This window comes from Muscardinus avellanarius (genome assembly GCF_963383645.1).
Source record: "Muscardinus avellanarius genome assembly, chromosome: 10".
Classification (NCBI taxonomy): Eukaryota; Metazoa; Chordata; class Mammalia; order Rodentia; family Gliridae; genus Muscardinus; species Muscardinus avellanarius.
The window spans coordinates 71370393-71385958 of record NC_137796.1 but is presented as its reverse complement, the minus strand read 5'-3'; the positions used below and the strand labels follow the sequence as shown (position 1 = coordinate 71385958).

At 53.3% G+C, this 15566-nt stretch overlaps 1 protein-coding gene across 1 annotated transcript in view; it reads left to right on the top strand.

Annotated features, from left to right (window-relative positions):
- Window positions 1-15229, top strand: part of MAD1L1 (mitotic arrest deficient 1 like 1) — a 359183-nt gene extending 343954 nt beyond the window's left edge. Inside the window, exon 17 of the mRNA XM_080704077.1 lies at window positions 14953-15229. Coding sequence (XP_080560203.1) covers window positions 14953-15111 — 159 coding nt within the window. The 3' untranslated portion in view covers window positions 15112-15229. The remainder of the gene's footprint in view (window positions 1-14952) is intronic.
- Window positions 15230-15566: the final 337 nt, after the last annotated feature.

Genomic DNA, 15566 nt, shown 5'->3' with positions numbered 1-15566 from the left:
TTTCATATTGTGATGTTATTTTAAACAGCGTATTTAGCTGGGCGTGGTGGCGCACGCTTGTAATCCCCGCGCTTGGGAGGCTGAGACAGGAGGATCGCACGGGTTCGAAGCCAACCTCAGCTACTTAGTGAGGCTCTCAGCAACTTGGTGAGACCCTGTTTCCAAATAAAATATAAAAAAGGTCTGGGAGTATAGCCCAGAGGTAGAAAGCCTCTGGGTTCCACTCCCAGTACCACAAAAAAAATAAATAAATAAATAAACAAACAGCGTATTTTACATGTGTGTGTTTCTTGGGTTTGAACCCAGGTGCATTCTACCTCCAAACGATACCTCCATTTCTATTTTTGTTTTTCTATTCTGAAACAGGGTCCCACTAGATTGATGAGCGTCTCACTACTTGCTGAGGCTGCACTGGAACCCTCGATCCTCCTGTCTCAGCCTCCAGAGTACTAGGATTATAGGCATGCACCACCACACTTGGTTTTTATTATTGCTAGTATGTCAGAACAACTCATTTGTATATTGGACTTTGTATTTTGCAACCTTGCTAACCTTGTGTACTTGTTCCAGCAATTTCCTGGTATATTTAATTGGATTTTCTATCTAAACAATGATGTCTGTGAGTAAAGGCAATTATACTCCTATCTACCCAAGCTGGTGCTTTTGCCCTTTTTTTCTGTTTTTTTCCTTTCTTTCCTTCTTTCTTTCTTTCTTCCTTCCTTTCTTTCTCTGTTCTTGTTTCTGTCTGTCTCTGAACTTCCAGAACACTGCTACATAAAAGTGATATGTGGACATCCTTCCTTGCCTTGTTTCCAGTCTGAAGGAGAAGCAGTCAGGGCGGTGGTCCAGGGCATCCTCCTCCAGTCCACGGAAAGCCTCTCCTAATCCTAGTTTGCCAAGAGTGTCTGTTGAGAAATGTGCATTAGGTTTTTCTGTGACCGTATGGTTTTACTTTGTAAAAAGTGTGTTAAGTTTCTTTTGTTTCTTCTGTTTTTTGTTTGTTTGTGTTTGTTTGTTTGTTTGTTTGTTAGAACTGGGATCAAACCCAGGGAGCTTCTACTTCCAGGCTATACACTGAGCTGAGCCCTTTCTGCTTTTTATTTGGAAACAGGATCTCGCTAAATTGCTGAACCCGTCTACAATCCTGTGATCCTCCTGTCCCAGCCTCCCAATACAGGCGTGGGCCACCACGCCCTGTGCTGTATTTTTTCCTGCTCTTTTACAGGTTGATTGGGAATTGCAGTACAAAGCTTTGTCACAGTCAACCTTCAAATGACTTAACACCCCATGTAGAGTTAAGAACATTACACTCTGACTCGTCTTTCTCTTTCCTGCCTTAGTCTTAGTCCTGTTATACATTTTCCTAACAGAATATTAAAGCTCTGTAATACAGTGTTACTCTTTCTGCTTAGTCACTTATCTCTTAAAAAGACTTAAGTAGTCATTTACATTTTTTTACATATCTATAAACGCAGCCAGGACTTTGTTAGCCACGGAAGAGGCTCAGGTGTTCTGTGTCGACCTCATTTCCATCTTTGTTTTTCTTCTGTCCAAAGGACTTCCTTCCTTCAACGTTTCTTGCAGTACAGGTCACTTGGTGATCAATTCTTTCGGCCTCTTTGTGTCTAAAATTGAGGTTGACAGGCTTTTCTTTTAATTCCACTCTTCCCATGCACTCATCTGTGGTGAAAAATCTGTGATCACCCCTATTTTCCTCCTTCTGTAGAGAGGGTATCTCTTTTTCCCCTGGTAGGTGTTTGTTTTGGTGGTACTAGGATTTGAATCCATGGGCATTCTATCTCTGAGCTACACCCTCAGCCCTTTTTTATTTAAAACAGGGTTTCACTAGCCAGGCGTGGTGGCGCAAGCTTGTAATACCCGCGCTTGGGAGGCAGAGACAGGAGGATCGCGCTGGTTCGAAGCCAGCCGCGCTGGCTTAAGAGACCCTGTTTCCAAAAATAAAAAAGTATAAATTAGGTCTGGGATTGTAGCCCGAAGGTAGAAGGGCTTCCAGGAACCCCAGTAAGTACCACCAAAAAAACAAAAAACAGGGTCTCACTAAATTGCTGAGGTTATCGCTAAGTTGCCAAGGCTGGCCTCAAACCTGTCTCCCAAGTACAGGGATTACAGGAGTGTGCCACTGTGCCCGGCTTCTTGTGACTAATTTTAAGTTTGTTTGTTTGTTTGTTTGTTTGTTTTGTGGTGCTGGGGATGGAACCCAGGGACATTCTACCTCCGAGCTACACTCCCAGCCCTATTTTTTACTCTTTATTTTGAAACAGGGTCTCACTGCGTTGCAAAGGGCCTCACTAAGTAGCTGAGGCTGTGAACCTGATCCTCCTGTCTCAGCCTCCCAAATGCTGGGATTACAAGCGTGCGCCACCACGCCCGGCTTACATTTTTGATTCCTAGTTTTGAGCAGTTCGCCTATGATGTATTTCAATGTAGTTTTCTTCATTTGTGTTTTGTACTTGGGGTTCACGGAATTTCCCAGATCTCTTAGTCTCTAATAGTCCTCACATGTCAAAAGTTTAGAGCTTCCAGGCGTGGGGGCACACATGTGCAATCCCAGTACTTGGGAGGCTGAGACAAGAGGATCACACATTTGAGGCCAGTGTGCAGTAACTTAGCAAGATGAGACCCTGTTTGAAAGTTTAAAATAAAATAGGACTGGGAATGTAGCTCAGAGGTAGAATGGCCCTGGGTTCCATCCATCCTCAGCACCACACACCGAAACAAAAAGTTTAGGACCGTTATTTTCTCAAGAATGTTTCCACTCCCCGTGTTGGTTATGTACCGCTGAGTCACGGATCAGGCCGACGCACTGTCCTCAGTTTCTGCGGGCTGGGATCTGAGTGTGACTCTGCCCAGGGGCCCTGGCCACAGTCACCTGGGGTCTCTCTGGGGACCGATAGGCTCCAGGCTCGGGCACGGCTGTCGGCACGGGGCTGCCTCCACGTGAACGCGAGACAGATGAGCCCCAAGCGCAGCGCAGCCTCAGAGTCTCAGGGCGGCACCCCCTCCCCTGCCACGTGTCCTCCTCAGCCGTTGGCCACACAGGAGGCTGGCACGGGCTGGTGCCCGGAGGCAGGGTGGGTGGAGCCATCTCTGCCTTTCCTTGGGGACTGCAGCTACAGACGTGGTAGGCCACCCGATGGCGGCCCCATCCCACCGATGCCCTTATCTTTCTCTGTGGCATAAGAAGTCTGGCTTATCTTGTATATCTTCAAGCTCAGTATCCTTTTTCTGCAATGCCTGATCCGCCCTCCATTCTGCCCCCCGCACCTCATACCTCTTACATTGTCCTTTTCCTCTGTGGGCCAGTTCGGGGGGTTCCCCCCCCCTCTCTCTAATGGACTAGAAATTGAGCCCCAGGCATTCTACCTCCAAGCTACAACCCCAGATTTCTTTTTAATTCTTCATTTTGAAACAGGGTTGTTTTTTTTTTTTTTGTTGTTGTTGTTTTGGTGGTACTGGGGGTGGAACCCAGAGGCTTTCTAGCTCCGGGCTATACTCCCAGACCCATTTTATATTTTATTTGGAAACAGGGTCTCACTAAGTTGCTGAAAGCCGCTGCGCGATCCTCCTGTCTCAGCCTCCCAAGCGCGGGGATTACAAGCGTGCACCACCACGCCTGGCGAAACAGGGTTTCACCAGGTTGCAGAAGGCCTCACCAAGTAGCTGAGGCTGACTTCAAACCTGCAATCCTCTTGTCTCAGCCTCTCGAGTACTGGGATGACAAGCGTGCGTCACCACGCCCGGCTCAGGTTTTTTTGTTTGGGGGGGGGGTTGTGTGTGTGTGTGTGTGTGTGTGTGTGTGTGTGTGTGTGTGTGTGACATAACTTACCGTCCTCTGCGGATTCTAGCATCAGTGTCAATTCTGGGTTGATCGTGGTCCATCGACTTCTCTCTTTGCTGTGAGTCACGTTTCCTCAAGTCTGGTGACCGCTTGGCGCCACGCACCATGGGCTGAATGTTGTGGGTGCTGCATGTCGTTGGATTCCTATAAATATTCTTAGTTTCGCTCAGGGATGCTCTAAGTCACTCTGAGGCGCCAGGCATGGGATATGCATGTCTTGAATCCCAGTATTTATGCGGCTGAGACAGGAGGATTGCAGGTTTGAGGCCAGCCTCAGCAACTTAGTGAGATCCTCGGCAGCTTAGACCCTATTTCTTTTTTTTTTTTTTTTCAGGTCTGGGGATGGAACCCAGGGGCATTTGACCTCCGAGCTACACCCCCTGCCCAATTTTTTATTCTTTATTTTGAAACAGGGTCTCACTGAGTTGCAGAGGACCTCACTAAGTAGCTGAGGCTGTCCGCGAACACGATCCTCCTGTCTCAGCCGCCCCCGAATGCTGGGATTACAAGCATGCACCACCACGCCCAGCTAGAAAGACCCTGTTTCAAAATAAAAAAATAAAATAGGGCTGGGCGTGAAGCTCAAAGGTAGAATGCCCCTGTATTCAATCCCTAGTACTGAAAAAAAAAATGTTGCTTGAAGCAGTTTGACGATTTCCAGCCCTGGTGTAAGATTTGCCAGGTAGGACTGAGTGGCAGGTGCAGCTCGTTTTGCCGTCTCCTGAGGTGAGGCCCGTCTTCGTGTCTCCCCAAGGTCCCGTGAGCCATCGGGTTTCTGGCATGGCTGGGGAGACGGCTCTGTCTTCAGTCTCATGTGAGCAGCACTGTTTTCAGGGTTTCTCTCTAGTCCTCTTGGGTTTTCCTGCTTCCAGATGCTCAGACGCTGCTGGGTTCTCTAACCCATGTGCACAGGGACTCTGTCCTGATCCCGTTCTTGGCACTCTGGCCACCTTGGCCACCCAGACTCAGCCCTGGCCCCTCTGCCCCCACTGTCTTCCCCACTCGGCTTCCCTCTTGCTGAACCAGCCCCCAGGAGAGGCAGCTCTCTCCGCCTCCCCTTCTCACCCACCTTCTAACACATCTTTGGTCATGGGAACGTACCTGCCCATCGGGGACCTGGCAGAAGCCCTGAGCCACTATGTCCACTACAAAGGACCAGCAGGCTCTGGCCGCCCCACTGCACATGCTCCACTCACCTCTGTCCTGTGGCCCCAGGAACAGCTGCAAGCGGCTCGCTGCACAAATAGAAGGTAATAATAATAATTGCTGGTTTGAGATTCATCTGCAACAGCCAGGTGCCCGGCCTTGCCCTCCTGGCACACAGCTCTGGAGGGAAAGGTCACCCCTAGCTGGGCAGTGAATTCCCAGAGCCGTGGCGTGACCAGCGCACGCCAGGGCATTGGGACTTTCCTCCCATGGTTCAGTGGCATGGGCGGTCCCCCACCGCGTGTGCCTCTGCTTGCTTCCACTCTGTGGAACTTTTGGTTTATTTATATACTTATTTTATTGTAGTAGGGACTAAACCCTGAGGCATTCTGTCTTTGAGCCACACTCCCAGCCCTTTAATTTTATTTATTTATTTTTGTGTGTGTGGTGCTGGGGATGGAACCCAGGAGCATTCTACCTCCAAGCTACACCCCCAGCCCTACTTTTTATGCTTTATTTTGAAACCGGGTCTCACTGAGTTGCAGAGGGCCTCACTAAGTAGCTGAGGCTGTCCGCGAACCGCGATCCTCCCGTCTCAGCCTCCCGAATGCTGGGATTACAAGCGTGAACCACCACACTCGGCTTTATTTTTTATTTTGAGACAAGATCTCACTGAGTTGCTAAGGGGATCACAAGTGTGTACTGTGAAACTTCTTTCTGGGTGTACTCTCTCTCCTGACCCGTCACCACTGTGTCCCCTGCTCATCCCCTCGTGCGCAGCATCTGCCGGGGCCTCCTGTGGGACTGGCCATGTCCCCTTCCCTGAGGACACATGGGAGATGTGAGCCAGGGTCAGACACTGCGCCGTGTGTGCTGGGAACACACCTGGACCCAGCCATGGCTCCACCTGGGCCTTGAGGGAGGAGCGATGTGGTGGGCGAGTCACTAGGACACAGGTTCTAGTGGCCACAGGAAGGGGGACACCAGGCCATGGTTGCAGAAGAGGGTCACTGTCTCCACCTGGAACTGCACAGGTGTCCCGGGGCTCACGTGGTCATCACACACACACAAATCTTGGCCCACCGTGGACGGCAGCCACCACAGGGTCCTGACAGCTCCACCAGGCCGCCTTGCTGGGGAGCCCAGGAGGACTGGCTGGATCTGGGGAGAGGAGTCGGGGGTCTGAGGGCCGCTCATCTGACCCCACTGTGGTCATGGAAGGTGAGGGCCTGCCCCCATCACCATACCAGGTCCCCTCTGCCTGAGCACTGCTCCATTTTACAGCTTCTAGACATGGCGACGCCGTTGAACTACTCAGATTCCAGCCCCAACCTATGCTCAGCCACCACGGACTCTCAGCTCACCTGTGGCTGAGCTCCTGGCTGCCCCAGGGCCTTCGGCGGGGTTTCCCCAGCCACCATCGAGGATGGAGGAGTGACAGGCCCCCAGTCAGACCTTCTCCAGAGGGGCTGATGCAGCCACCTCACGCTTCCATCATTCTCCATGCCTGGCTCCTCCCGTCACTCAGCGCCAGCCCCTCTGGGCAAGTGAGTTCCCAAGCTCGGCTGGTCTCCACTCAGCCCGAGCTGCTGTCAGCCTGCCCGGCCTTCCCACGCTGGGCACCACGCAGGCCCGTTCGCACCGGAGCCCTGTGCTCCGAGCCCCTGCCCCGGCCTCCCCTACCATGGACTCCGCTGCCTCCCCGCCTCCTCCTGGGTTTGTGAGGGGTGTGCTGTCCTGGCAGGCAGGAAGGCACTTGGGCCTCCTGTGCTTCTGCTCCCAGAATGGGGTGTTTTTATGCCAGGCGTAGCATTCAGGGCTGCGGAGACCGGCGGCAGAAGAACAGCCCCTGGGACCAGGCTGGGGCCGCTGGTCGGCTGCAGCTTCTCCCCGGAGGAACTCCTTGCACGAAAACCAGTGGGAGCCTCCATGAGCAAGCATGTCGGGGACACATGGGCGAGACAGGGCCCAGGGACCCGCACGGAGCCGCTGACCATGCGCCCACGGGCTGCCGTCCTCACAGCAGCCGCGGCACCCCAGTCACTGACCCAGTGAGGCCTCCTGGGACTAGAGCAGAGACCAGAGCACAGGGCAGGGACGGCCGGTAATCGGGAATCCCCGCGGCCCTACGTTCTACTCTGCGTAGATTCTCAAACACCTATTTGGCTTACCGCCGCTTTTCCAAAAAAAAAAATAATAATAATAATTAGTGCCTTCCTCCCCTGGAAATGTAGCTTCTTATTTTTTATTTCATTTTGCATTGATTGAACCCAGGGGCATTCTACCTCTTAGCTACTTTCCCAACCTTACTGTATTTTTTCATTTAGAAAGCTCTTGTTAAATCGTTGAGGGCCTCACTCAATTGTTGAAGCTGGCCTTGAGCCCATGATCCTCCTGTCCCAGCCTCCCAAGGCCTGGGATTACAGGCGTGAACCAGCCTCTCTAAGCAGGTAAGCGAAGATGCGGTGACGCTCGTGCATTCTCTTACGTGTGTGTTTTTCGGCGCCCAGCATACCACTCACTTCGGGGATCTTCGCAAGGGCGGTGAATGCCAGTCCTCTGTCGGATGCCGCATCTACCAGCATTTCCTCCAGTCTGTATCTTGACTTTTCACCCGTTTACAAGGTCTCTCACAACGCAAGTTTTTGATGTTGGTGAGATCCCCGATTATCCACTTTCAGTTTACTTAATGGATCGTGCTGTTGGTGTTAAGTCTAAAATCTCTTTGCCTAGTCCTAGATCCTAAAGATTTCTTCCTTTTTTATTTTTTGTTATTATGTTTGTGTATCTGCAGTACCAGAGATTGAACCCAGGGGCATTCTAACATCCCCAGCCCTATTTTATTTTTAATTTTGAAACAGGGTCTCACCAAGTTCCCAGTACTGCAAAAATGAAAGAAAGGATTGTCCCTCCTCATTGAGTGTCCGTGACGCCCTTGGCCAGGGCCCGTTGTGTGGCTGTCGGCTGAGTTCCTCTGTCCTCTCCCCTGGTCAGAGTCTGTCCCCTCCCACTGTCCCAGGCGTGTCCCACACACAGCTGCCCAGTACTGTGCTGTAGCTACAGTCGTCCTCATGTTGGGAAGGGCGATCCCTCCACTTTCTTCCTCTTTTTCAGAATTGGTTGGCTCTCCTGGAACTCTTTTCCTTTCTCTTAGAAATTTTAGAATAGCCTTGTCTCTGTCTACAAAAAAAAAAAAAAAATCTTACTAAGATGTTGATAGGAATTACAGTAAATCCTATTTTCTACGTTGAGCCTTCTAATTCTTCTAATTCATATACATTCAATTATTCTTTCAATTTCTGTTATTAACATTTTGTAGCTATCACTAAGGCTTTTTTTTTTTTTTACTAATAGTATTGCCTTTCTTTCTTTCTTTCTTTCTTTTTTTTGTGGTACTGGGGTTCCTGGAAATCCTTCTACATCCGGGCTACACTCCCAGACCTATTTTATATTTCTATTTGGAAACAGGCTCTCTTAAACCAGCGCGGCTGGCTCCAAACCAGCGCGATCCTCCTGTCTCCGCCTCCCAAGCGCGGGGATTACAAGCGTGCGCCACCACGCCCGGCATAGTATTGCCTTTCTTATTTTGCGTTTTACTCATTTGTCATTACTTTATAAAAATATGATTTGTGTGTATTACTCTTGTTTTCAGCAACCTTGCCAAACTCACCTCCTGTTTCCAGGCATTTTCTGTGGGATTCTCTGCACACACAACCGTGTCATTTGCAAGCAAAGGTAGTTTTACCTCTTCCTTTCCAATCTATTTGTGTAGGGCTTCCTCTTCTTACCTCGGTGCCCTGGCTGGGACTTCCAGACCGGGCTGAATCTTAACGGTGAGAACAGGCACCCTGGCCTGACTTCTGATCTCACAGAGAGCAGCCAGCCTCCTGCCCAGGGTTGGATGTCGGCTGTAGGTTATATGTGGAAGTTTTTTTTTTTTTTTTTTTGGTGGTACTGGGGTTCCTGGAAGCCCTTCTATCTCCGGGCTACACTCCCAGACCTATTTTTACATTTTTATTTGGAAACAGGGTCTCCTAAGCCAGCGCGCGTGGCTGGCTTTGAACCAGCGCGATCCTCCTGTCTCCGCCTCCCAAGCGTGGGGATTACAAGCGTGCGCCACCACGCCCGGCTTATGTGGAAGCTTTTTATTGAGTTGAGGAAATCCCCCCCCCCCCCCGGTTCCTACTCTGCTTTGAGTTTTTACTCATGAATGGCGGCTGGCTTTTATCAAATGCATTGTCCGCGTCAATTGATGGAATCCCATGGTTTGTCTTCCTCAACTAATTTATACAGTGGGTTGCAACTGGCTGATTTTTAGATGCCGAGCTAGCCTTATGGGCCTCAGATAAATTCCATTTGGTCATGGTATCGCATTCTCTGTAATCTATCACTAGGTTCAATTTGTTAATATTTGTTGAGGATTTTCACATCTTACGAGAGAGGGCGGTCTGCTTCTTTCTCTCTCTGTGTGTGTGTGTGTGTGTGTGTGTGTGTGTGTGTGTGTGTGTGTTGTGTACCAACTTTGCCGGTTCAGCACTGGATTAGTAGTGAGTAAGAATGTGTTCCCTCTCTTGTCCTCTGAAAGAGATCGTAGAAATTGATATTAATTCTTAGTTAAGCGTCCAGTAAAATTCTCTGTTGAAACCATGTGGGACTGGAGAGGTCTTTCCAAGGAGCTTTTTAATTGCAAATTCATTTATTTGACAGTTATAGAACTACTCAGGTTATCTACTTCATCCTGGTTCAGTGTTGGCATTTTGTAGTTTTCAAGGAATCTAGCTTTGTTCTAACTTCACGAGCATCTGGGTATTTGTAGAAATTCCTTGGTTTTCTTCTAAAAGCCTCGAGATCCCTGCAGTTTTCCCCTGTTCTTTCCAGAACTGGCAGTCTCTCTCCGTCAGTCCTCCTGGAACACCATCCGTCTTTGTGCGTGTGTGAGCAGCGCAGGAGATTGAACCCAGGGGTGCTCTACCACAGAGCTGCACTCACAGCCCGTTTTGTTTGTAATTTTGGAACCGGTCTCGCTGAGTTGCCGAGGCTGGCCTCACACCTGCAACTCTTCTGTCTCAGCCTCCCAAGTACTCGGATCACAGGTGTGCACCACCGCACCTGGCTAATTGGGACTTTTTTGTCAACCATAGTACTGCCGTCATTTATAAATAATATCAAAATAACTACCCAGTATCTTAGAAGTGTAGGGTTATGTTTCCTGAATGTTCTATAATTCGGTTGCATTATTTCAGCACTGCGTGTTTGAGTGAGGGTTCGGGACCCCATACATTGCTGAGGTTTGATCTCCAGCTCCTCCTCCCTGGGGCTCTCCCTTAGGGAGCTTTGTTCTTGACTGGGGCCTCTGAGTACCTCACCTGCAGTCAGCAGAGGGAGGGATTCAGGAGAATCTCTCTCTCTCTCTCTCTCTCTGTACTGGGGGTGGAACCCACGGGCTTTTCTACCTCTGGGCTATACTCCCAGACCTATTTTATACTTTATTTGGAAACAGGGTCTCACTAAGTTGCCGAGAGCCTCACTAAGTAGCTGAGGCTGGCTTCGAACCCGTGCGATCCTCCTGTCTCAGCCTCCCAAGCGCGGGGATTACAAGCGTGCGCCACCACGCCTGGCCCTAACCTCGACTATTTCCTGTTCAGTGCTCCCTCTGCCGAAAGAGCAATTAAAGCGCCTGTTGTATACATCAGCAGGGGCACTGCCAGGCCTGGGGGGGTGAGAACGGCACTTCATGAGCCCCTGTGGCAGGAGGCATGTGGGCACACTGCCCGCCACCCTTCTGCGCCGCCCCACTGTGTGCTAACGGCAGCTAGACCTCGGCCTTCCAGGGCTCGGGCTGGCGGCCTCGGGTGCGCCCGCTCTGCAGTCAGAGGCGCACATCGGAGCCCCGAGGCCAGCCAGGCGGGTCTGGCCCGACTGCAGCCCCCAGCTGCCAGAAGGTCTTCATTAAGGCGGAGGTGTCTCAGTCTCCCGCGGGCAGCCCCTGGCCACAGAGCTGACTGCTTGTTTCTCCAAACACCGAGGGGTGAGGAAGCCAGAGACGGCACACGCAGGCAGCCCATAAATATTTCTAGACGCAGCCAACACGTCTTACTGGGCAATTTGCTTTTTAAAAAATTGCGCTCTCGTTTTAAGTGAACAGCCCCTAATTATGGTGATTTACAAGGTACCTGGGGACCGGGTGGCATTTGAACACGGCAGAGGCTGAGCAGAGATTGATCGGCGGGGCATAATTCAATCTGCGCTTTCTGATAAGTCACGGGGCTGCTCAGGCGCATCGGAGTGGGGAGGTGGCCCCCTGCCAGCGTGGAGGGGGATGGGGCCACGCCGGGGGAAACCGAGTCAGGAGAGTGGGGCCGAGCGCCCTGGGCATCTGTGGAAGTTGCGCCTCGGACCTGTCCAGGCCTGGCTTGTCGGGGGCTGGCGCTGTGCCGACACTTGGTTCTGCCTTCGTTGGGGGCTCAGGGTGAGAGGGTGGCACTGATGGCTCCTGCCCTTCCCTTCCTCTGCGCTGGCTCGGAGGGCAGGGCTGTGTTGGAGGCACCTCCTTCTCCCCGGGCACTAAGAAGAGCTGCCAGGACCCACTCCCGGGCCCACAGGGAGATGCTGCGTGAGCCGCAGCCCGTGGAGCCGGAAACTCAGGGCGTCCAGCTCTGCTGGTTCCTCGAAGGCAGTGCCAACAGCTAAGGGTGTGTCTGTTTCAAATAAGAATGAGCTGGGCCAGTGGTGTATGCTTGTAATCCTAGTACTCGGGAGGCTGAGACAGAAGGATCACAGGGTTTTTTTGGTGTGTGTGTGTGTGTGTGTGTGTGTGTGGTACTGGGGGTGGAACCCAGGGGCTTTTCAACCTCCGGGCTATACTCCCAGACCTGTTTTATATTTTATCGGGAAACAGGGTCTCACTAAGTTGCTGAGAGCCTCACTAAGTAACTGAGGCTGGCTTTGAACCTGTGCAGTCCTCCTGTCTCAGCCTCCCAAGCTCTGGGATTACAAACATGCACCACCACACCCGGCTCAAGGATCACAGGTTTGTGGCCAGCCTCAGCTACTTGGTGAGGCCCTCTGCAACTTAGTGAGACCCTGTTTCAAAATAAAGAATAAAAAAATAGGGTGGGGGTATAGCTCAGAGGTAGAATCCCCCTGGGTTCAATTCCCAGTACACACACAAAAAAAACAAAATTAAATAGGGCTGGGGGTGTAGCTCAGAAATAGAATGCCCCAGGGTTCATTCCCTAGTAACACACACACATACACACACACACACACACACACCCCAAAACAGAATGAGTCGGGCGTACTAGTGCACCCATATAATCCCAGTACTTGGGAGACTAGGAAAGGAGGATCACAGGTTCAAGGCTAGCCTCAGCAATTTAGGAGGACCCTCTTCCTTTATAAAAAATAAAATAGAAGGTCCCTGGGTTCCATCCCCAGCACCAAACACATACACAAAGGAATGTCCGGGCCCCAGGGAGGACACTGCCACCGCGGGTCCTTGGGAGGACGGCCCGGAGCCTGTTCTCAACCTGCTCCCACCCCACTCGGCCCGCCGGCTCCCCGCTTCCCCGACAGCTGCCGGAGAGGCAGCCCCTCTGACATTTAGGGGAAACATTCAGAATCAAGAGCAGAAGGCAGAAATGAAAGGATTTTCTTGGTAAAAGGTCAGAGTGGTTTCTCTTATTTTTGTTTAAAAATGGTTTGTGTTGAACTATGACAAGGCTAAATGTATTAGCAGGCCGCAGGAGCAGGAGGGGGCTGGGGTCGGGCCAGGTGAGAAAGGAAAGTACCGATAATGAGGAAGACAGGTGGCCATCCGGCCAGCTGCAGCCAGGGAGCCGCGGGCGGGGGAGGGGCTGCCCGTCTGGGCCGCCCAGGGCCACGCTCACCCCTGCTGGGCAGCCAGCCGGCAAGGGTGTCCCCCTCCGTCAGGGCTGGGACTGGCGGGTGCACACAGAGAGGGACCTGCGGGACCCATGGGGGCAGCTGGCCACCCTATGCAGCCCCCAGGGCAGGGGGCACACTCGGGGTGCTGGGAAGGTAGGATTTTTGGGGGTACTAGGGATTGAACCCAGGGGTGTTCTACCTCCAAACCACATCCCCAACCGTGTGTGTGTGTGTGTGTGTGTGTGTGTGTGTGTGTGTGTGTGTGTGTGTGTGTGTGCTGGGGATGGAACCCAGGGGCCTTCTACCTTAGACCTACACCCCCAGGCCTATTTTTTATTCTTTATTTTGAAACAGAGTCTCACTGAGTTGCAAAGGGCCGCGCTAAGTAGCTGAGGATGGCCGCGAACTGTGATCCTCCTGTCTCAGCCTCCCAAATGCTGGGATTACAAGCGTGAGCCACCAATGCCCAGCTTCCCAACCCTTCTTAATTTTTATTTTGAAACAAGGTCTCACTAGGTTACTGAGGTTCTAACTGAGTTAACAGAGGCTGGCCTCAAACCTGCGATCCTCCGTCTCAGGACTGGGATAACAGACGTGTGCCACTGCTCCTGGCTAGCTACATCACTTATATTTCCACTAGCAACGCAAAATGTGCCTGCGTGTCCCCTCCTCGCCAGCACGTGCGTGCGTGCGTGTTACCGCGGCCACCCTAGTGGGTGTGGTGTGGGCGTTCACGGCAGCAGGACTTTAAGTTTCCCTCAAGACCTGTGTGTGGAGCGATTTGCATCTTCTCGCCATCCCTGTGTCTTGCTGGGAGAAATCTCTATTCAGACCGCTTGCCCAGTTCTTAATTGGGTCATTTGTCTTTCTGGGGTGGAGTCGTAAGGCCCTGGATGCACACTGGGCGCGCTCCTTGGCGGACGTGTGGTTCGCGGGGAAGCCTGGGTGGGTCTCCGGCCTGCTGGCCTGAACACAGAACACTCTGCCTGCCCCGGCCTGTGCTCACCCCGGGCCACAGGTGGCCTGTGCTCATCCCAGCCTTAGGGGCGGCGGGGTGCCGGCTCTGCTGGTCCCCGTTAGAAATCCCCAACGCCTCAGAGCCCCTTGGCGGCACGGGGTCTCTGTCTGTTCCACCCAGCCCAGACTCTCCACTGGCCTGCACCCCAGGATACTGACCACACCTGCCAGGTAATCCAGGCAGGCCCAGCTCGCTCGCCTCAGTCTCCCCATCCGTGGCTGAGGAGAGGACTGCGCCTGCCCGGGCCCCATTTCCCTCCTCCGGTCCCCACTGCAGCTTGGCTCATGAGGCTGCCACCCCCCTCCCCTGTCACCGATGACAGACCCACCTGCCCTTCTCCCAGCTACAGAGGAAGCAGAAGGGACCCTGAGGCCGTGGAGCCAGGACTAAACTTGCCTGGCACCCTCCCTCCCCCACACCCCAGCTGCACAGACAAGGGGGCGCTACCCATTCCAAGGGCAGAAGGTCCCATGCAGTCTGGAAGGTTTCTGGGGCTTGCCCTAGGCCAAGGAGCTCGGGGTCCTCAGGCTCCAGGCACGGTCACCGGCTGGAGAAGGGGAGTGGGGGCCCAGGATTCACCAGCCCCCTGGATGCCCCAGAAGGCCCGCCCCCCTGAGGCCCCCAGCACAAGGGTCCGGTGTATCTTCTGAACTGGGGTGGGACCTGGGCTTCCCCAGGGTCCTGTGCACTCAGCAGCCCCGAGCTGGGGTTTCTCGGCCAAGCCTTGGGTAGGTACTACCACACCATTCCATGGGCACAGCCACCTAGCCAGGGAGATGGGATTGGGGCTTGGAATGCTGGCTCCAGTGGCAGCCCCTCTTCTCACCTCGGCCCGTCCAGACCATGGAGACCCCTCCCTCAAAGCCTGGGGGAGCCCGGCGCCTGGCCTGCTTGGTATGCATCTTAATCCCCTTTGCTGGCGACCTTGAACCAGGCTCTGCTGTCCACCTCAGCCCTCTCTTCTCCCTCTGTTGTCGGAGGGGCATCCGGGGCCCTGCCTGGGTCCAGCACTGACCGCCCTTCCTGTCTCTCTCATCCGCAGGCCACAGGACCTTCTGGCTCTAAGATGCAGCTGCTGGAGACGGAGTTCTCGCGCTCGGTGCCCGAGCTTATCGAGCTGCACCTGCTGCGCCAGGACAGCATCCCGGCCTTCCTCAGCTCGCTCACCCTTGACCTCTTCAGCCGCCAGACCGCCGCCTAGCTGGCCGCCGCGGCCCCAGCGCTGACTGCCAGCCCCAAGTGCACCCGGCCCCCTGGCCAGTCGGGGTAGCATCGCGGTGTGACCCAGGCCGTGGCCCGGTGGCCAGCTCTGCCTTCCCCCTGGCCACGTGAAACTGCTCAGCCTCGTCCTCTCTGGACCTCCCCCGCCCCCTCCCTCTCCATCACCACGCGGGCCAGGAGAGGACTGCGGCTGCCTGGGCCCCGTTTCCCTCCCCCATCCCACTCTGGAGTCAGGCCTGGCTCTCCTTGCTCTGCGGAGCCACCTCCCTGGCCTCTCCTGGGCTGTCCCCACTGCAGCCGCCCCTCCCCACATGCTGAGCTGTCCATCCTGAAGCCTTGTGAAATAAAGTTTCTCCCTCATCTGCCCTCGCCTGGCTCTTGCATCTGAGGCTCTGCCTGCTTGCCTCCCAGCCATGGGGTGCACTTCTGCTACCC